The sequence below is a fragment of the Eschscholzia californica genome, unplaced genomic scaffold, assembly GCF_041429995.1.
Source record: "Eschscholzia californica isolate CP2 unplaced genomic scaffold, dmEscCali1.0.p SCAF_2, whole genome shotgun sequence".
NCBI lineage: Eukaryota > Viridiplantae > Streptophyta > Magnoliopsida > Ranunculales > Papaveraceae > Eschscholzia > Eschscholzia californica.
In genome coordinates this window covers 10,778,319-10,798,914 of record NW_028238309.1, presented here as the reverse complement: position 1 = coordinate 10,798,914, position 20,596 = coordinate 10,778,319, and the positions used below count along the sequence as shown (strand labels likewise).

Sequence of the window (20,596 nt, the reverse complement as noted above, 5' to 3'; positions counted from 1 at the left end):
TATGTGGCACTTAGAGATCCTCAAGAGGACACTCTAAATTTATAGTGTCCTCTTAAGGATCTCTAAAATAACTACCGCCACCTCGTTTTAGAGATCCAAGTTAAGTGTGGCATTGGAGATGGATTTTGAAAAGAAACTCTAAAAAAATTCTATGTGGTACTCTAAGATTTAGAGTTTGAGTCTTGCACTGGAGATGATCTAAGAGTGACAGTAGATCCCTGTTTATCTGAAATCAAACCAGAACCGTTTACTTTGGTTTTGAGTAGGTATTTTTATAATGGATAAAGATTAGATAAAGATTTAGTACCGGACAAGGTTTCGATTACTTTTTTTTTTGTTGAAGAGATATTATATTAATTAGAAATAAAAGTTCTATTACAATACATCTTACATAGAAAATAAGGAACATGTTTCCAAACCTTCGATCTGTTTTTCCTTCTAGCCCATTTCGCCACTGTGTCCGCTGCTTGATTGGATTTCCTGCTTATATATGAGAATTTCACTATTTCTAGTCTCGTTTTTATCTCTTTGATTTTCTTTATATGTTCTAGTGATTGCCATTGAATGTTGTTCTTTCCTTTCTGAAGGTAATTAATGATATTCAGGTTGTCACTTTCAATGATGATTCTTTTGTATTCTTGAGATTCTGCCCATTGTATTCCTTTGAGGATGGCGATAGCCTCACCCTCCTCTGCATTTCTACATCTAGTCGTGTAAGCTATTGTTTCCATTAGTTTAGATTCATGGTCGTGAATCATGATGCTGATCCCAGTGATATCCTGGATGTTAGTAAACGATGCATCAACATTGATTTTTTTGTAGGAAATTTCAGGCGGGGTCCATTTTTCCTGAGTTGATTTGGATTTTGTTTCTTTCGTTGTGTTGATTTGTGGGAACGCCCTGATCATGGATAACATCGTGTCGATTTTAGTAATTTCATACTGAAAGCAGTGGTCACATCTAAATTTCCAAATGTTCCACATTATGGTAGCATAATGGATGTTGTCAGTCGTGTATTGATTCTGATCCTCCTTCTCCCATGAGAATATCCAATCCCGCGTAGATGAGATGTTTTCCGAAATGATATTATAATAAAACCATATATTTTTAGCAATGGGGCAGTGCAAGATAGCATGTTCTATCGATTCTATTTCATTACAATTCGGGCAGATTTCGTTGTTATCAATGTATTTTCCGATCCTAACCCTGACCGGGAGAGCCTGGGTGCATATTTTCCAAAGGAACAGTTTGACCCTGGGAACTACCGAGAGTGACCAGAGAAAATTCCAATTGGGAGACTGGGGTAGGGGGGAATTTCTACTTAGATTCAAGTGATGGTACATCGATTTCACGCTAAATTTTCCTGATTTGGTAAGGATCCATTTCCTTTGATCCTCACTGTTAGTATCTATGGGGATAGCTAAGATTAGATTTTTTGTATCATTATCGAACTCATTGGTAAGAATGTGTTCGTTCCAGTTTCCATTGTGAATAAGTTGAGAGACTTTTTGAAGGTTTGAGTTCTGGTTGTGAGGGAGCGCTGGGAGCGTTGGAATCCAATTATCTGTCCAAATATTTATACTGTTACCGTTATGTACTTCCCATATCATGTGGTCCTCTATAATCTTGAGCTGTTTAGTAATATTTTTCCAAATCCAAGAATGGTGGGGTTTAGCCGGTCCTGGGTTATCAGTCTTCATGAAGTACTTGGATTTCAAGAATTTAACCCAGATCGCTTCTGGTTCCGATTTGATTCTCCATGCTAATTTACTTAACATGGCTTGGTTATCCAGCTCCGGGGAGTGAATACCCAAGCCACCCATATTTTTAGGGAGACATATCGCTGCCCAAGATTTAGTACATATGCTTTTAGACTTACCCCACCAGAACGACTTCTGCAAAGTCGTAATGCGCTTGCATATGCCCTTTGGAAGGGCAAAGCATTGCATTTGGTATCGGGGTACGGCCGCTGCTATAGTCGAGATGACTATTGATCGGCCCGCTTGAGAAAGGAAACTGTTATTCCAATTCTCTAATTTCGCTTTCATTTTCTGCAGGATATCATTGAAAATGTGTTGTTTCTTAGCTCCTATGAAAAGTTGGGTACCTAGATATTTTTCCGACGTCGAAGCGTATTTCACTTTTAGTGTTCTCATTATCATCCGCTTAAATTTAGGGTGCGAGTTTTTAGAGTAGAAGATATTCGATTTTGCATAGTTAATCATTTGGCTCGAAGCGTTACAGAAGTCATTAAGGATATTCTTGAGGGTGTGGATATTGTCTAAGGAGTTGCGACCGAAAATGATGCAATCGTCTGCAAAAAGCAGATGAGATATGGAGAGATTATGGTTTTTCGTGGGAAAACCTATGAATTTATTACTATCTTGTTCTTCTTTGAGGAGACGGCTAAGCCCTTCCATCGCAATAGTGAACAGGAATGGGGAGAGGGGATCTCCTTGTCTAACTCCTCGAGTTGGGTGAAAGACAGGGCCCGGACGACCATTGATTAGTACCGCCATTGAGGAGGTTGTGATGCATTGGGTGATCATCTTAATCCAATGGTCAGAGTATCCCAATTTTGTCAAGATGTCCGAGATGTAACTCCATTCTATTCTGTCAAATGCTTTGGACATGTCTAGTTTTAGGCCGAAGAATCCGGTTGCTCCTTTCAAGGTTTTGAGGGAGTGGATAATTTCCTGTCCTATGATAATATTATCAGAGATTTGTCGACCTGGGACGTACGCTGCCTGGAAAGGAGAGATGATGTCATGGAGCGTCTGTTTAAACCTATTAGCTAGGATCTTCGTTATAATTTTATAGGTTGTGTTAAGCAGGCTGATTGGTCTGTAATCTGACGGTGACTGGGGTGTTGTGGTTTTCGGAATAAGACAAATGTGTGTGTGATTAGTTTCTTCTGGGAGTTGTGCAGTCTGAAAGAACTCTTGCACCAGATTGTAGATATTGTTGCTAACTGTCTCCCAGTTTGCTTGGAAGAAGAAGGGTGGGTATCCGTCCGGACCCGGGGCCGCTTCTTTTTTAAGGCTGCTAATGGCTATATCGATTTCTTCCTGCTCAGGGATCTTAGATAGTTCAATGTTTTGGTCGGGAGTAATGGATGGTTGGAAAAGGTTAAGTATTTTATCTTTATCTGTATTTCCTTGGGTTGTGCTGATATTGAGAAGGTGGGAGGTGAAAATGGTTTGAATCTCATCCAGATCATCATGCCAGTCACCAGTATTATCTTTGATGGCTCTAATTTTGTTATTTCTGTTGCGTTGGATGGCTTGTGAGTGGAAAAATTTTGTATTTTTGTCTCCTACTGTGATAAAGTTGTTCCTAGATTTTTCTTTCCATAGGGATTCTTGGAGCCTGTATAGTTCTTCTAGTTGATTATTCAGGGTGGTAAAGTCTATTTTTGTGGTTGCATTATTAATTTGCGATATTAATTGTTTAATGTTATTATCTATATTACCGAAGACTGTTTTGTTCCACTTTGTTAGGTGCCTGCTAAGTTTTTTGAGATTTACTTGTATGTTCTGATGGTTAGTCCATTTATCTGCGATGAACTTGGAGCAATCCGGATGGGACATCCAAGTCCGGATGAATTTGAAGGGTTTTGGTCTGTTATCGCTAGCGTCTGAGTCTGCTAGGAGAATAGGTAGGTGGTCGGATCCTACTGTCTCCAAGTGGGTGACACCAGAAAGCTTAAAATTTTGTAGCCAAGGCAGATTGGCTAGGGCCCTATCTAGTCTCTCTTGAATGAAGTTTTCGCCAAATTGCCTATTATTCCACGTGAAGGGATGGCCTGTAAATCCCATATCTGTTAAGTTAAGATTATTAATATACGTTTGAATTTTGTGTGTCTTAGAATTCGATGTGTACTTGCCACCATCTTTTTCTTGAGCATCTAGAATAACGTTGAGGTCTCCTATCACTATACGGGGAGTTTCGTCTTGAGATTTTAGACTATTCAAGACCTTCCAAGGTTTGAGTTTGTTGTTGTGGTATGGGCTTCCGTAGAAGCCGGTAATAATATAATCCAGGTTGTTATTCCCTTTATAGATTTCTGTGTGGATCATGTTATTATCCGAATACAGTATTTTAAGATTGAGGGTGTGGGTCCAGAACATCGCTAGACCCCCCGATTTATTGTTTGGTTCGACGAAGAAGTTATCGTAATGCTTGCTAATTTTAAGGTATTTTTTGATGTTGTGAGATTTCGTTTTAGTCTCGGAGAGAAAGATGATGTCCGGATTATGCTTATTAATTAAGTTTAGAAGGTGTTTGCGGGTGCTGAAAGTTGTTATGCCCCTAGCATTCCAACTTAGGACTTTAGGTCCAATGTTATGAGGCATTGGGGTTAGACAGTAACCCGGCCCACTAATTAAAAGGAATTGGTCTCTCTCTAGTAATTAAGGGGAAAATACCTATTCACTGCCCCTAAGAAAGGAGACAAGTAAGAGACTAAGGTTCAAAATGATTCACTCCTACAGGTGTGATTTATCGAGTACAGAGTAATAAGGGGAGTGCTCCTAAGCTACTATCAGGACGCTTGCGCCAATTAGTATCCAAGGGTAAAATAGAAAGTAATAAACTGATTATCGATCATTTCTGCTGTCATATCCAAATCGGAATAGACTATATCCAATAACAATGTACTAACTGAAACCAACATTCTGAATGGCACTGATTATCTGAATCTAATTGCCTTTGACCAGTGAATTTGAATACTATCAATGCGCCCATCTGCAATTAGTTTCTTCCATGAAGGGCACAAGACGTCTACAACTTACCAAAGAGGTAAAACAATAACAAACTTCAGACATTCAGAAACAAAGATCAAATCCATAATTTATTTCTATTTCAAAATCAAGATTGTCACAGTGGGGGTTAGGTACCCTCCGTTTTAAGAACCTTCCAATCTAGGTAGCTCCTCCCACTTGTTCAAATAACTTGTTCTTCGTCGGCCTATAAATAACTCAAAATGGTAGAGTAGCTTCTTGGTGCTTTAGCAGAAGAGAACCTTCTCACGCATGCTTTCACTCTATGCAGCAAAACTCATCACTTGAGTTTTATTTTGTTGTAATGATCTGCTGCCATTGACAGAGACTGTATTGAAACAGGGAATCCAGGGCCCATCTGCATGTGAAGAATAGTCAGAGAAACGTTCCATCAGTTGAACCATAAAGCAATACGTCATTAAACAGTATATCGAGGTGATGCCAAGTTCCCCCATGAATCCCCAGACGTGTGACACAAGGACAAATCAATGAAGCATTTTGAAGTTGGGCACTTGATGACCTTCAAAAGAAAATAGTAAATCTTGGCTACCAATTTAAACTTCTTCGTCCTCGATTACTACCCTTGTTAAAGACCATGAGTTAGCTGTAAAAGGTGTAATAATAAGAATATTGACCTTCACTCAACAAGAGTTGGATGCCAACTCAAGTAGTACGGACAAGCTTATGCTAGCAACCACTGAATTTATTCTTAGGAGGCTGGTGGAATATTTCAGATATAAACTCGCAGTTAGAGGTCCACCCAAGCATTCGCTTGCATTTTGATTAACTTGATTAATCTTATACGTGCATCAGTACCAAAAGAAGACGCAATTGTTCTACTGTGTTCCTAGTCCTAGGCTTGCTACCTGATGCATCAAAACTCCCAATGTTGTATGTCACCCTGGTTACCAGAATCGGCAGGAAACTGGAAGTAACACAGAGGAACCAAACCCCAAATGACTATAAGTTGTCTAGGAACTGAGATACAGAAATATGAAAGTAACACAAGAAATAAAAGCACGAGTGAAAGAAACCATCGAAAAAACAATAATGACAAGATCTCCACAAGACTCCTAACATCTCCTATAGTAGACTGTTGATGTGGTTGAAATAGCCTGTTTTAACATTTGGTAGTTCGAAAGTTGGAATATCTGGACCCTTGTTTAAGGCAATTCCTATCTACATAATAGGAACCTGTCTTTATTTTCCCTCTTTATTATTACTATCAAACAATAAACAACTAACAATTAACAACTAAAGGAATACTCAAAAGGAGTGGAATGTAAATAAGGTTTACAAGCTCACCGTGCTGCACAATGTGAAGCTGTTAACGTAGCCAGCATATTTAGAAGCTGCAGAGAAAAAAATGTCAATATCCTGAGAGTGTAGAAAATTATCAAAACAGTATACTACCTCTGTGCTTTATTGCTTATTGACAACCTTAAGAGTACACCTATAGTTTATTTTGTGGACGATTAAGTTGAGGGTGATATGTTAAAAGTTACCGTTCCAGAATTCCAACTAGCCAGTGATGGGTATAAGTAAAATAAGTTCTTCTGCATTGTAAGAAAACTGTCCAAATTGTGGAAACTAACGTGGTAAATTTACGTCTAACTTCCTAAGCCCTATAGGCAAGTACCTGCCTAATCAAGTGGATACTGGATAGATACACTAAATGGTATCATCAAGCAGGGCATCAGATTCCAATACCCATTAAGGGTGTATCATGTGTGACATAGAAACGAAACCATGGTGCGATTTGGCTTGCACCCTATTAGGTCTTTACAAGTTAGAACTTCACCTGAAGTTCTTTCAAGAGTTTCATCTTACACTACAACCGAAATATAATGCATTCTACTAAGTACTCACTCTTTTTCAAACCAACAGGCTTTGCCAGCAATAGTGCATTGATGAATGCACCAATGTTCTCACGAAGACACTCGTCCGAAAGAGTTACCTGTAAAAGCACAGCAATCAAGAGCTACCCCAATATACCAACACCCTAAAATACTAAACGCAGAAAAACTGAGTTTGTCAGACCTTTCCAAGACCTGCATGAATAATAGCCGTTTTGTCAATTTTAAAGTCAACGCGGCCACGTTTTGCATCTTGCACTGCTGTTGCGACGTCACTCGTCACCGAACCTAGCTATATAATATAGTAGAACAAATAAATTTGAGGGAAATATGACCCATATGTAAGTCTAAAAACAGTTATGAATAATAAAAACAAGAGGAAAACCAAACCTTCGGATTTGGCATCAAACCACGAGGTCCAAGAATTCTAGCAACCTGACAAAATAAAATCATGTATATTTATGAAGGAACATATTCTAGCAATCATGTATTCTTTGCGTGAGTTAAGGCTAAAACCTTTCCAAGACGAGGCATGAAAATTGGCGTTGCTATACACTTGTCAAAGTTGAGCTTACCACCCCCTGCAGCAATTAAATTAGGCATGAAATGAGAATATGACACCTTTAAATTAGTTTTCGAGACTATAACTAATTAGTACTTGTTAGTGATTATCAGATGGTAGAACATTAGATTTTACCCTTCCTGATTTCCTCAATAAGTTCATCTCCTCCAACAAGATCAGCACCAGCAGCCCGAGCTTCCTCTGCAGCTGCTCCTTCAGCAAAGACGGCAACTCTGACAACCTAATGTTTGATAGTCTTATTAAGAGGCCATCTAAGTGTAGCATCAGTTATTGAAAGTATGTCTTAAGCAGCAAAAAGATGCTACCTTTCCTGTACCATGAGGCAGAGTTACAGCACCACGAACCATCTGTAATTCAAATCACACCTCATTAACTGTAAATTGGATGAACTAACACATAAAAATGCTTAGTTACAGCCCATGCCAACCCCTAAGTACTTGCTTAGTTTGAGTTCCAAAACTTTAAAACCTGTCCTATAACCTTCATGGGAACCAACTTCAGTTTCGTTTTAAACTTCAGAAAAATGAAAAGATTGAAAACTATGTCATGACGAATTGGATTTCGACAAAATTAACATATGTGGAAAGGATTTTTCAAGATTCAGAACAATAGGTGTTCTTGTGTTGAAATTTTTTTTTTTGAGAAATCGACTACGATCTACATTAGCCGCTCCAAGGCATTGTTACATCATGAAGATGTGATAAGCTGATAAGCACGATAACTGCCTAAGTTAAACCAAGAAATGAAAGAGGCTTAAAGACCGAGAACATGAAAGAGGCCTAAAGCCCGCTAAATTTATTACATTATTTATACCTTTAATAACCTAAATTCAATAACCATGGATTCCACCTCCAATGGGAATCGAACATGGGACCTCCAGGGTTTCGGAGTTTATGTCAACACTATCAACCACTTGGGCAACCAAGTGTTGACTCTCCTTGTGTTGAATTGAAGGGGGAAATCATTATTTCATCCAAAATGTTATGGGAAAGTCAATGGATTAATTTGCATATGGATCTAACAACAAATTTTGGCAAAGTACAAGTCTTGCGAGCGCAAGCACTTGCTAGAAGTTGGTTAGTGAAATCTTTCTAGACCAAATCGCATATCAGAAACTCCTAGTTTAGGGAAAGAACCTTGGAATAAAACTTCTTTCTTCTAATTTCAGATTGACATTTTTGATTTTTCTAAAGACTGCATAAATTTTTTAAACTCCAGAAATTAGGTTCGTGAAGATTCTTTGTTTACTAAATTTTAATTGTTCTTCGCAAAGAAGCACACAGACAAGTCCTTCAAGACGGTTAATTCTAGAATAATGGAATAGAACGGTGACGAGTCGAATCGTAAGGCTTAGACTAGCAAACTAACCTGGTCGCCTCGACGTGGATCCACACCCAAGTTTACATGTGCTTCAATCGTTTCAAGGAAATTCCGCTTTTCTTTGGCTGCATTTGCCTGAAAAGTAACTATAAATGACTTACTGTATTTAACGAAAATGTGGTTAAATATGGAGGAAGTAACGTGGATGTAGATTTTTAAACAAATGACTTAAACCCATATCAGTATCTACTTCCATCACCACTCTAAGTCAGGAAATTTATGAATAACAAACAGTTGGGCAATTTATGAAAAGCAAAATCAACCAATAATGTAATAAATTCACATACGAGAACATGTTCCACAAGAACACACTCAGAGAGGATTGATCCTGAGAGAGAGTCCACAATTCAACTATTTATTAAATTCAAAGCAAATGCATTGTGTTATTAAGATGGATTACTGGATCGATTATAAGACTCTAAGAAGTCAAACTTTTAAAAATCTTCTAAATCTAACCATCTCAGGAGATAAGACACTTTCCCCAAATTGTGTAAGCTTATTAGCAACTACGGGTGTATGAATCCCACTAAGATATGCTTCATTTTTTTTTCGAGATTACTCCTGACATAGTGAATGAGTGCATAAAACTGTAATTCTAACTATGGATGGGATATACAACCCTAACTTACTTGATGAGTTACCAGTATCCATATATAAATGTGTAAAATCGAAGTTTTACTTGTCAAATTTACTACAATATGTTTCAAATATTCAAATTTAGTAGGCATGATAAGCGGAATTGACGACATTTTTCCAGTATTAGGTCGGAAATAGTGAAGCAACTTTATACTGACCTTTACTTCTTTAATGGCCTCTTGAAGATCCATAACAACCTTCTGCTTATTCTTCTCCAATTTGATAAGTGTTGGAAAAGGAACATTTATATCCTCTTCAACCCTTAGAGCTCTACGAATTCGATACTCAGTTTCAATTCTCTTTCTCTCCTGCTCGATCTGCTCATTCTTACCCTCTTTATCTTCTTCAGCTGCAGTTGAAACCCTATCTTCGGGAAGTGGAGCTACTTTTGTTGGGTAAGATACAGGTGCAATTGATGGAACATCCTTTACATATCGAATGTCTTCTCTAGTCCAAGCCCTAGATTCAGTATTTGTTTCTTGTTTCGATTCGCCATCAGGTTGTTGAAACCCAGCTCTTCCAGAATCTCTCTCTCCCCTAAATTCAGGAGATTTAGGATTCCCTCGGGTATCTCCTTCAGCTGTGGAAGACGGATCCTTGGGTTTTATAGAGTAAGAAACTGGTTTGATAGGTGTAGACTGATTTGAAGTATTAGCTGGTTCTTCAGTTTCAGTCTCTGCAGATGATGAAAATCTTTGAAACCCTAGAAATGAAGATCTTGAGATGGAACTTGATGTAGTAAAGTCTAAAGGAGATTTACAAAACCCTAAATCTCCATTGATAGAACGCGGCGAGGATGAATACGAACGGAAGAGAAGGAGAGAGATTTTAGAAGGTGAATATCTGGTGCAGTGACGGCGAGCATGAGAGAAAATGAGTTCTATGGCCGCCATGGTTGGAGACCTGAAAGAACCGAACAAGGTTTATGAATTTCAGCAGCGTTGAGGCTTTGAGGGTTTTAGGTGGTGGGGATGACAATTTGGTTAACCCGTCAGGTTGTTGTCTCGACCCGCCCCTAAGATGCTAAGACCAACTCCAACCCGATCCTATGTTACGCCCAAAAAACCACATTTTTTATCCAAAATTTTCAGAATCAGGTCGGCCTCGAAAATTCAGTTCTAATCCCACACTCTTTTGAGGTCTAAAATTTGAATTTTTTAATTTCCCAATTTACTTAATATGTTCGTTTAAACAACATTGGTTACAACTAATAATTGATTAAAAATTTAAATCACCTAGGTCTAACTTCGAAGACGGGGCTCCTTCCGATCGAGAAGTATCAAACACGCCTCCCATTCTTGTCAAAAGCGTCCTGCCTAGTTCTTTCAATTTGGTTAATGTAGTTTGACTGTCTTTGGCTAAAGGTGCCCCATATTAAGTAGACTCAACTGAATTTTGTTACTGAATTCAGTTTAACTTCACTAAATTCAAGTCTAATATACTAGTAGTGGGCTTGAGCTAAAATTTGTAACAAAATTCAGTCTGAGTTCACCAAACTTGAGGTGTATCTAGTAGAAAGTACTCGGTCCCTTTGAAATTAGTGGACTTCAGTTAATTTTGTAATTAAACCAGCCCAAGTCCACCGATTTTGAGTCAAAACTAGGAGTGTTTCTTTTAAGAGGGGTCGTTTTTGATAATTTTTAGAATACAGATGTGCTAACATCAGGGAAGCCCCATAACACTTTGGACGACATCCGTAAAACTTACAATTCCAGTTTAGCCTCTCACATAAGACCAACTCCCTCGTTTGCCTCACTAAACCTAAATGCGGGCTACATTCATAAAACAACGTCGATTTTAGGGACAAAAAAAAATTCAGCTACAAATTTTTAAAGAAAAATTGGGTCTTATCAAATTTTTCTTGTATTAAAACCTATTCTACTTCCTCATCTCCGACCATCAACTCCGTCTACCACCTCCGACCATCAACACCGCCACCTCCATTCTTCTCTTCCTCACTCTATCTCTCACTTTTAATCTCTATCTCATCTCTCCCTCTTTTCCTCTCACTTTTTTCTCCACTAAATTTGTTTGTCACTCTCTCTCTCTCTAAAACCTCAACTTCCTCTCTCTCTTTATCTTTATTGTTTTGGAAAAAAAATTCTTGTCTTCATCGAAATAATGAGATTAAAGAGAAATTGAGAGAGATTTTGCCGAGAAAAAAAATGAAGGGGAGAGATGAAAGAGTGAGGTAAGAGACTGAGAGAAAGAAGATAAATGGTGGTGGTCGGAGATGGTGAATGGAAGAGGAAAAAAAAGAGAGAAAGATCTATTAAAGGTCACCAACAATGGTAGTATGTCAGAAACCCTTATCGGTCGTAGAGAATAAATGGTAGGGGTAAAAAAAAAAATTCAAGTCAAGATTTTGTACGTCGAAAACTTCTATTGTTTTTTCAAAGGGGTGTCTTTATAATTAAAAGAAGGTGTTGTATGTGGTTGCCTCACCCACCCACACACTGACACACACCCAAACCCCCACGCGCCATACCCCCGCACCCTCACACCCAACACCCCAAGCACTACAGATTTATAGGGGGTTTTGACCATTCTAAAAAATCTTAGGGATACGAAGATATAGGTGGGAAAAATCTTAGAAGTTCCCCATCCATTCTTCTCTTCACTCTGACGCACTGACGACATTTCAAAAAAAGAAATTTTTTTTTCTCTCATCCCTCAAACACCTCCTGCAAGGCTGCAACAGCCACCTCACTCTTTCTCTCTCCACAAGAAGATTTTCTTTAAAGGATGGTAGTGGTGGCCAACGGGTGGTGTTGGTCTGTAAACGGATCGGCACGACCCATTTATATGGCAACACGACACAGAACGTCGCGTGCTGTGCCGTGCCGGCCCGTCACGGGTCAATCAACCACGGCACGTTAGGAACGGAAACACGACCCGTCACGGCACATGGCGTTCCTAACCCGCCACGCCACGCTAATCCGTTAGAAACAGGTACTTAATTTAAAAAATATTATTCTAATTTTGTTGAAAGTAGTTATTAATTAATAAAATTAATAGTTAATAAAATTAAAGTTAATAAAATTATTTAGTAATAAAATAAACATAGATTCTAAAGTTTAAACAAAGATCATAACGTTTGACTTGAAAATTATTTAGTGCTTCCTCTTGTTACGTTTGGCAACAGCTGGCCCATTAGCCACACCCCTACACAGCAACGACCGGAACCGCCACGGAAACGGCGCCATGTGGCGTTTATGTGCCCAGACCTTGTGGTATAGGCACGACATGGCTCAAAGTCGTGCCTGACGTGGCCGTGACGTGTCTAACACGTCATGGCCTGTTGGCCACCACTAAAGGATGGTCAACCATGACAATCTGTCGCTTATTTTGTCGCCACAAAGAAAAAAAACGGCGACACGACCCGTTGGCCACCACTAAAGGATGGTCAACCATGACAATTGCCGCATATTTTGTCGTCATAAAGAAAAAGAATGGTGGTGGGAGCTGCAAACGCCCAATAATTTTCTACCTAAATATGGGATACTTCAAAGACTTTGGGAGTCCAAAATTGCAGAGGCCCAAATTGGAATTCACCCAATTTTGGAGGTGTGTCAGGTGCGTCTATAGGATTTTGAAGTCCAAAACTGCAGGGGCTCAAATTGGAATTCACCCAATTTTGGAGGTGTGTCGGGTGCGTCTATAGGCGCGCACACCGTTTTACTCTTTGAGCGTCCTATATTTCCTACGTCACGGACTGGGGCAGTCCGAGTAGGGACTAACTGCGTTGGGCCTGAACAAAAAGGGTCATGCTCAGTCCGAATTCTGTCGGACTTCTCCTATCCGTGGGTCTCAGACTGCTCAGTTCAATCCCACATGGAGTACTATAAGAGCCGGATGGGCTAAGAGTAAAAAGATGGTGGCCTTTGGAGCACCCAGTTTGGAGTTATAGTTTCATTGACCAGACCAGTCAACATCAGATCGTTACTCTTTCTCTCTCTCTCTTCTTTTTCTCTCAACCGAATTCCTTTTAAAAAAAAAAATCAGAGAAGCTTCTCATGGTGGATTCATTCTAGTGATTCATTATGATTCCTTCTTCATTACTGTTCAGTTCGAACAGAAACTACCAAAAAAAAAACTTCAAAAATCAAAACCAAAGTTTGATCAGGTTTGGTGGAAGTAGTTAGTTGTTAAGCTCCATTCAAAAGGTCAGATTTCTATTCCCTTTGAATATTCAACTCATTATCTCGCTTACGTTTCACTCTCAATACCTAATTCTTAACTTCAATTTAAATTCAAACTACTTCTTTGGCTATTTCCTCAGTATTCTAATTTTGTGTTCTTATCATTTTAATCTTATATTCAGTTCTGATTCTATGCTATCATTGATGCTTTTTTTCTTATCTAGGGTTTTTATATCTACCCATTTTATGATCCTTGAACAAAATTGGATTTTTTTTTAGATTCTACTAAAAGGGTGTAATATAGAGGGAATTTGTGTTAATGGGGAAACAAAGTTCTCCTAGAAGTCCTCGTCCTCCATCTGTATTGACTGGGAACAAATTAGTAAAACCCTCTTTTGGGATGAACAATTGCCAAGCTAGATACTCGGAAAATTTATCCGGTGGTGATTATGGAAATGGAATGTGTAGGAACTCTTTCGAGGGAGATTACATATGTAATAATAATAAAGTTGGGATGATTCATGGGTTAAAAAACGATAGTATTTTGTCTGGTTCGTCTAAGGGGATGATGAATTATGGGAGGAAGCAGATTTTTTTTCTTAGGCATGTTAGATCAATTGCTTTAGTATTTGGTTTGATTGGTGCTCTTTTCATGCTTGATTCTTTGATGTTCTCGATAATTCATTCTATCAATCTTCATAATGGTTCGCTCACGCTGCAGAGGACATCAACTAGGATCAAGGTATGACTTTAGCTTATTAGATTAGGTTGTGGTGTCATAGGACTTTTCTTGACGTATCTCCCTGGCTAGGTTTCTTTTTATGATATTATTGTTTGGAGTTGATCAATAGGCTTAGATTGTCGATACGGGTATAGTGTGACTTCCTCGTATTGGATTCGTTGCCGTAGGAAACATAAGCATTCTGCATGTAGTAATTGTACCAAATTGGTATATTATTAGTTAATAACTATGCACATAAGTGGTCCTCGTGTGATTTGGTAGAACCAGGTAACATTTAGCTGTGTGTCTGTGGAGACTGAATTTGGTTCACATTTAGTTTAAACTTTGAAGATATGAAGAACAAAATAATTTTATTAAGAATGCAAGAAGTACTTTTTAAGTAAAGTCCTTCTGATTTAAAGAAATTTCATCCCATCCACATAGTTTTTGTGCACTTCAATGATGTAGTTGAAATAGTACTTTTGGTTTTAGAAAACTAGTGAAAAACTCACTGATATGACTTATGAGGCTTACCTTTATACGTTCATAACGTAGTGGCTTTTGCGTTATTGTACATTCATCTTTGTTGGTTACTTGGTCATGCCCCCATTTTGAACCTGTGGGTTCTTGACATATTCAACTTCCCATAACAAACATACATTATGTAGTGTAGAGGTTACGTCCAGTACAAAACTTAAGCGTGTACCACTTTTATGAATGATTTGTAATGCTGCATCTCTTCGGAGACAAGACCTTTTATCATGATTTATGCTCGCTGCATACCCTGATTTACTACTGTATAATTAGCATTTCCTACTGCAGTTTGAGCAGCAACAAGTGTCCCTCTTCCAGTGGCGTGGTGAGAATCTGGTAGCCCGGTGCGAAAAAAAATTTAGGCCCCCTTTAACAGATAACCTTTAAGCGTAATTTTTTTCTTTTACACGTAATGCAGTAGCAAAAATTCAAAATAAGATAAGTTAGATTAAAGAAAATATTATCTTAGATGAATCTAAGACGTGTACTTTTTCTCCCAAATATTTACAAGCAATAACAATCCACATTGAACTACATTCCTTCTACAAAAAAAAATTTAACGATAATTATTGAATGTCGTAACTCGTCTTTAAGCATACTCACTACCCGGCCGGAGGACCAAGAAACTACGCGACCCCGTACATGTGTAACTGTTACAATGGGATTTAATGAAAGTGGCCCAGCATGTTATTACATTTAAAGTCTCCGGCATTAGAGGCAGGAACTCTCTTGATCTACCTATGAACCATTGATGGATTTAGAGAGTAAAAGTTTCATAATATAACAATTGTATTGTTTATCTAAATTCCATATCTTTCAATGAATACAATTGAATCATACGGTGTTTCTAACTCAAACAACAAGTAAAAGGGCAGTTTACAGCTTACTTCTATAAATATTAATATTCTTAGCCTTTTGAGTATTTGACCTTAGTTTATTTGGTGCTGCTATAGTTAGCCATTTTTTTTTTCAAAAAACCAGCATCAATTCATTAGGATCATGTTTGTTGCATGTCTTGCAGAAGGATAAACATAATGGTTACGATAATGAAGAACGGACTCCGATAGTGATGTACGGACAACTGCTTAATTTGGCTTCTACTGCTCTTACAGAGGTTTGCTACATGAGAAATACAACCATGATCCTTTCACGTACATGTCGTTACTTTTTTCATTACATTATTGCTCCTTAAGATGATCGCTCCCTGAATTATGCAACAGAAAGTCCGTGAACCTGATATCTCAACATTGTGGGAGGAGCCATATAAACAACAAGCATCTGAATGGAAACCTTGTTCCGATACGAATACTCCAAAGCACCAAGGTAATCTTGTTCATGCTAGACTTTTCTTCAAATAAGCAATCATTGGTTTGATTGTTTAAAAGGTAATCTCATCATTTTTGATAAATTCTATGGAGTATATACTATACCATAACTGGCTTATGTTGGGCAGGAAAGGCACCAGAAAGCAGTGGATTTATATTGGTTAGTGCAAATGGTGGTCTGAATCAACAACGAGTTGCTGTAAGTTGCATAGCTGCTTAATTACCTTTTTTTTTTCTTGTTGCGAGGATGTGGAAAATTCTCTATTATGAATATTCAATCATTCAAATCCTTAGCATTTTTGTACTTCGTTTTTAATGCTAAACATCATTAAACTTATAGGGATCGGGATAGTCTATAGATTCTAAGCTTAAAAAAAGATTTCAAGCTTTTTCAACTCTAATGAAATGAAATATTGCAGTTAAATGGGAATCTTGGTATTCTTAAGTTATCATTTGCTCTGGGGTAAGAATCAGAACGGCTGATTCTTTGTAGATAATTATTCACATGAATGACATTTTTAAAAATAATGTGGCAGCATAATGACATATCACATTTTCCTATCTAGTTTAAGTCAATAAGGAATAACTAAATGATTAAAGCAACCATAATTTGTTTTTTTGATCTATCTCATTTTTAGTTTCCAACAAAGAAATTCTTTTGTCGTGATGAAGTTGTAAATGCTATATGTTACGTCTGTACTTACTATCATCCTGGGTCATACTTAACTTTTTATATTTGCAGGTGTGCAATGCTGTTGCAGTTGCATCTTTACTTAATGCAACTCTGGTGATTCCCAAATTTCTCTATAGCAACGTATGGAATGACCCCAGGTCTGGTATTTAATTATTGTTTGACTTCTCTTTCTTGCCTATTTGTCTATTCACATTGGACTCGCATGGAGAAGTTCCTGCCACCTGTTGCCTATTTTTTTTTTCTCATGATGATTTCTTACCACCAAGATCAACTTCACTAGCAGACTATTCGGAATTTTGAATCGTGTGTTCCAAGATGTGTAAGACAAAATATTTTCTATGTAACATGTAGATCGACACGACTCATGAGAAGCGGTAGCCAATGCCAGTACTCGGTGTCAATGCCAGTACTGGGTGTCAGTGTGTCACACACACACACACACAATACACATATATACTCTTGTCTTTTTTACGTCACCCTTCGTTCTTTTTTTACGTGATTGCTACACTACACACAAAAGACGCTAACCTAGAGTTGTAATTTATTTTCTGGTCGTAACATGATTGTATGCAAGTTCACGCAGAAATAACATGTGCGTTTCATATTATCTATGTGCAGCCAGTTCAAAGATATCTATCAAGAGGAGCATTTCATGAATTCTTTGAAGGATGAAGTGAGAATTATAAAGGAGTTGCCTTCTCATCTGCAATCTCTTGACATTGAAGCCATTGGGAGCCTAGTATGTCCATTTTCATTTATGATATCTTTCTCTGCGTGCAGATGTTATTTTCTTTTTTTTGCCGAAGTTATACGGCTATCTTAATCTTTTCTTTTTCTTTTTCTTCTTATCACCCTACTAGATTACAGATGCAGATATTGTGAAAGAAGCCAAACCAATTGATTTCCTTAGAGTCATACTTCCACTCCTGCAGAAGAACGGAATTGTTCACTTCCTTGGATTTTGCAATCGTCTTGGCTTTGATCCCTTGCCTTTTAAGCTCCAGGTTCTGTACTAACTCGTATTAAATCATGTATAGTGCGTGCCACATCACACATCAAAATGGGTCTATATGTCACTTGTACACACATCACATGAGGTAAAATAAACATGCATCACTAATTCTTGCACAGTCACAAGAACTTCCCATTCAGATGTATTTCCTAATGCATGCAGATCATAAGTTCACTTCCACTTTTTAGTAACAGTTATGTTTTATACATTAGATGCAAAGCCCATGATAGTCAACAAGAACGTATTAGGCCTAGATATGTCTGTGGATTGAAGGTGTCAGCATGTAATTATGCAGATCAAAGAGATACATTAGTAGAAGTGTTCTTTTAAATTGTTTTCGAGACAATTTGCATGATATCAGATGTTCCAATGAGCTGATATTGGGAAAATTAAATGATCAAGTGAGTGAAAAAATAGTCAATGACTTTTTCTGTAGGATGATCTCCTAATCATTGGTGGTCAAGTGACGAATTTTTTTTTTAACTAATCTGAACTCTGTAAAAAGTTCACCACAACTGAAAGATTCTGAGTCATTTATTTAAGTGTTTAAGTTCGAAACAAATTGGTTTCGTAAAGGCCGTTCATTGAGATTGGTCTTTCCATGTCAGGAGATTATCTTCACCAAGTAGGACCTTCAATCATTTAATCATCTATGAGCTAAAATCAGCTGATAGACTTGTGTAAAGCTATCAACACTTGGTTGCCCGAGTGGCTAAAGTGTTGACATATACTCCAAAGGTCCCTGGAGGTCCCGGGTTTGATCCTTAGAGAAGGTGGAATTTGTGGATTATTGAACTTGGGGCTATTAGGGTATAAATAATGTAGATGGGCTTTAGGCCATAGTTAGTTGGGCTTTAGGCCATAGTTTAGATGGGCTTTAGGCCAGATCTTGTTTGATTTGGCAGCTACCGTGCTTATCACATCCTTGATGTATCACCGCCTTGTAATGACTATCATACATGATACATCATAGTCAAATTACCAAAAAAAGGACTTGTGTAAAGCTAAAGTATGATTTTATGTTGAAATGCTTCTAAAGCCTATTTTTGATCTGATACAGAGACTAAGATGCAAATGTAACTTCCATGCCTTGAAATTTGTGCCTAAAATCCAACAAGCCGCTTCGTTACTGATCAGCAGAATAAGGAAGACTAACCCAGTGGCGTATCCATTAGACAAGCAACTACTTGGAAACTTCACGACTGGTATACCTTTTCAGGGACATGACAAATCAAGAAACCCTTCAAAGTATCTTGCTCTGCATCTAAGATTTGAAATAGATATGGTGGCATACTCGTTATGTGCATTTGGTGGAGGTCACCATGAGACACAAGAACTGGACGTCTACAGAAACATTCATTTCCCCATCCTGGTTGAGCGTTTAAAGAACACCAAGTACGTTTTAGTTCTCTTTAGTATGCATCCCGACTTGTTTAAAACTAGAAATGAAATAGCAGCTAAAAAACAACTGAAGATATACTTATGCAAAATAACTTCATAATGCTTTTGTTAATTTGACATGGGTTTCTTCGTGTCTATGTATTTGTATACTCTGACTCTTCGTCTAACATAATTGCAGACCTGTTTCTCCAGCAAAATTAAGGAAGTTGGGTAAATGTCCACTTACACCAGAAGAAGCAGGACTTGTGCTCTCTGGTCTTGGTTATAAGCGTGATACTTACATCTATCTTGCTGGGTCTGATGTATATGGAGGAAAATCCAGAATGCACCCTTTCACAAAACTCTACCCTAATTTGGTCACAAAGGAAGATCTTCTCACACCAAGTGAACTCGCACCATTCAGAAATTTTTCTTCTCAGGTAAACCCTGTAGCACCCAGTTCTTTCTTATCTACTGCACCTTGGTTATCATGTTCAACAGTATATCAAACGGTCGTGTCTATCGTAGAGAATTGGTCGAATTTCTGAGGTTTTTCCCTACTCCCCGCAGAAGTACAATAATTAGTACATTGGAGTTTGTTTTCCTTTCAAGATACATTTATAGATTTACTATTTCAATATGTCTTTTGCAGTTTTGCTTGGCCAAGTAAAATTCAATTAACCTTGCTTATAATACTTCATATTTTCATATCTCAACGTAGAACAAGAATGTTTTTCATATTAATGAACGAATTCTGATATATTATCTTCCCTTAATCAGTTTCATCTTCATGAAGACTGACCATTATGATTCACAGTTATAAGAATGTAATTCCTTGAATTTTTCTGCAATTTGCTTATTTGCCATTTCATTAAGAGAAGAGACATAATTGTGGATGCAGTTAGCAGCGCTTGACTTCATTGCTTGTGCAACTTCGGACGTGTTTGCTATAACTGACTCGGGCAGTCAACTATCTTCCCTCGTGTCTGGATATCGAGTTTACTATGGTAATGGTCAGGCTCCAACCATCAAACCAAATAAGAAGAGACTTGCATCCATTTTGACATCAAACAGCACAACTAGTTGGAACAAGTTCCGGAACAGAGTTAGGAAAATGATCGAGGAAAGCCAAAGAGTGCGTGTAAGAGGTTTTGGTCGAAGTATTTATCGTCAACCAAGGAGCCCTGGATGCATGTGTAAGGCTCAATAACTTTTGTAAATATGTCGATTTTTTTCAACATAGCTTCTTTGTTCTTCAAGTTTATCTGTACATCTCTCAACAAAAAAAAGCTTATCTGTACATTATGGTGTAATCCTGTGGAGTCTCTTTCTCTGTATCATTTTTCAGCACCCGGTTGTATATCTCTTGATCTCACATTCTTCTAGTTGTAATAAAAGTTGCATTTTTTTACTGGCCTTGTGGTTTCATTTTTTTACTGGCCTTGTGGTTGGATTAAGTTTTTGCAGCTTTCTGTTCCAATACAACATCGGCCAACTTAATTTGTGCTTTCTATTGGCTTCTCTCGATCTTGATTTCGTAGAAGACTCAACT

The 20,596-nt window shown here is 37.9% G+C and overlaps 2 protein-coding genes across 5 annotated transcripts; one reads left to right on the top strand and one right to left on the bottom strand.

Annotated features, from left to right (window-relative positions):
- Nucleotides 1-4,587: 4,587 nt before the first annotated feature.
- Nucleotides 4,588-10,342, bottom strand: LOC147556158 (Ribosomal protein L1p/L10e family). The gene is made up of 10 exons (XM_086663938.1): nt 9,395-10,342; nt 8,589-8,675; nt 7,526-7,567; nt 7,335-7,440; nt 7,154-7,218; nt 7,028-7,072; nt 6,822-6,929; nt 6,651-6,738; nt 6,087-6,133; nt 4,588-5,139 (listed from the first exon to the last, which is right to left on the bottom strand). The coding sequence occupies exons 1-10, from the start codon at nt 10,127-10,129 to the stop codon at nt 5,062-5,064; spliced, it is 1,401 nt and encodes a 466-aa protein (XP_086520064.1). The 5' UTR covers nt 10,130-10,342; the 3' UTR covers nt 4,588-5,061.
- Nucleotides 10,343-13,049: 2,707 nt separating this feature from the next.
- LOC147556157 (O-fucosyltransferase family protein) lies at nt 13,050-20,462 on the top strand. 4 transcript variants are annotated; one of them, XR_015235188.1, is made up of 11 exons: nt 13,414-14,120; nt 15,655-15,747; nt 15,854-15,956; nt 16,087-16,157; nt 16,701-16,789; nt 17,271-17,391; nt 17,513-17,656; nt 18,725-19,059; nt 19,244-19,484; nt 19,946-20,351; nt 20,431-20,462. XR_015235188.1 is itself a non-coding variant. In XM_086663934.1 (10 exons), exons 2-10 carry the CDS (start codon nt 15,703-15,705, stop codon nt 20,252-20,254), a joined length of 1,458 nt encoding a protein of 485 aa, XP_086520060.1. In that variant the 5' UTR covers nt 13,050-13,402; nt 15,655-15,702; the 3' UTR covers nt 20,255-20,455. The 4 variants fall into 4 exon arrangements, 3 of the variants coding, with proteins under 3 accessions (XP_086520060.1, XP_086520061.1, XP_086520059.1); XM_086663934.1 differs by lacking the exon at nt 13,414-14,120 and adding an exon at nt 13,050-13,402 and having other exon boundaries at nt 19,946-20,455; XM_086663935.1 differs by having other exon boundaries at nt 13,164-14,958; nt 15,114-15,747; nt 19,946-20,455.
- The last annotated feature ends 134 nt before the right edge of the window (nt 20,463-20,596 follow it).

What these genes read in the sequence shown, in the direction of transcription:
- LOC147556158 (XM_086663938.1), bottom strand. Translation starts at nt 10,129, where the DNA reads ATGGCGGCCATAGAACTCATTTTCTCTCATGCTCGCCGTCACTGCACC. An exon ending in AGGCCATTAAAGAAGTAAAG is followed by an intron (nt 8,676 to 9,394) that starts GTCAGTATAAAG and finishes GTTACTTTTCAG; the next exon opens with GCAAATGCAGCCAAAGAAAA. An exon ending in GCTTCACATTGTGCAGCACG is followed by an intron (nt 5,140 to 6,086) that starts GTGAGCTTGTAA and finishes CTTCACATGCAG; the next exon opens with ATGGGCCCTGGATTCCCTGT.
- LOC147556157 (XM_086663933.1), top strand. Translation starts at nt 13,698, where the DNA reads ATGGGGAAACAAAGTTCTCCTAGAAGTCCTCGTCCTCCATCTGTATTG. An exon ending in TTGAAGCCATTGGGAGCCTA is followed by an intron (nt 17,392 to 17,512) that starts GTATGTCCATTT and finishes TCACCCTACTAG; the next exon opens with ATTACAGATGCAGATATTGT. An exon ending in CCTTGCCTTTTAAGCTCCAG is followed by an intron (nt 17,657 to 18,724) that starts GTTCTGTACTAA and finishes GATCTGATACAG; the next exon opens with AGACTAAGATGCAAATGTAA.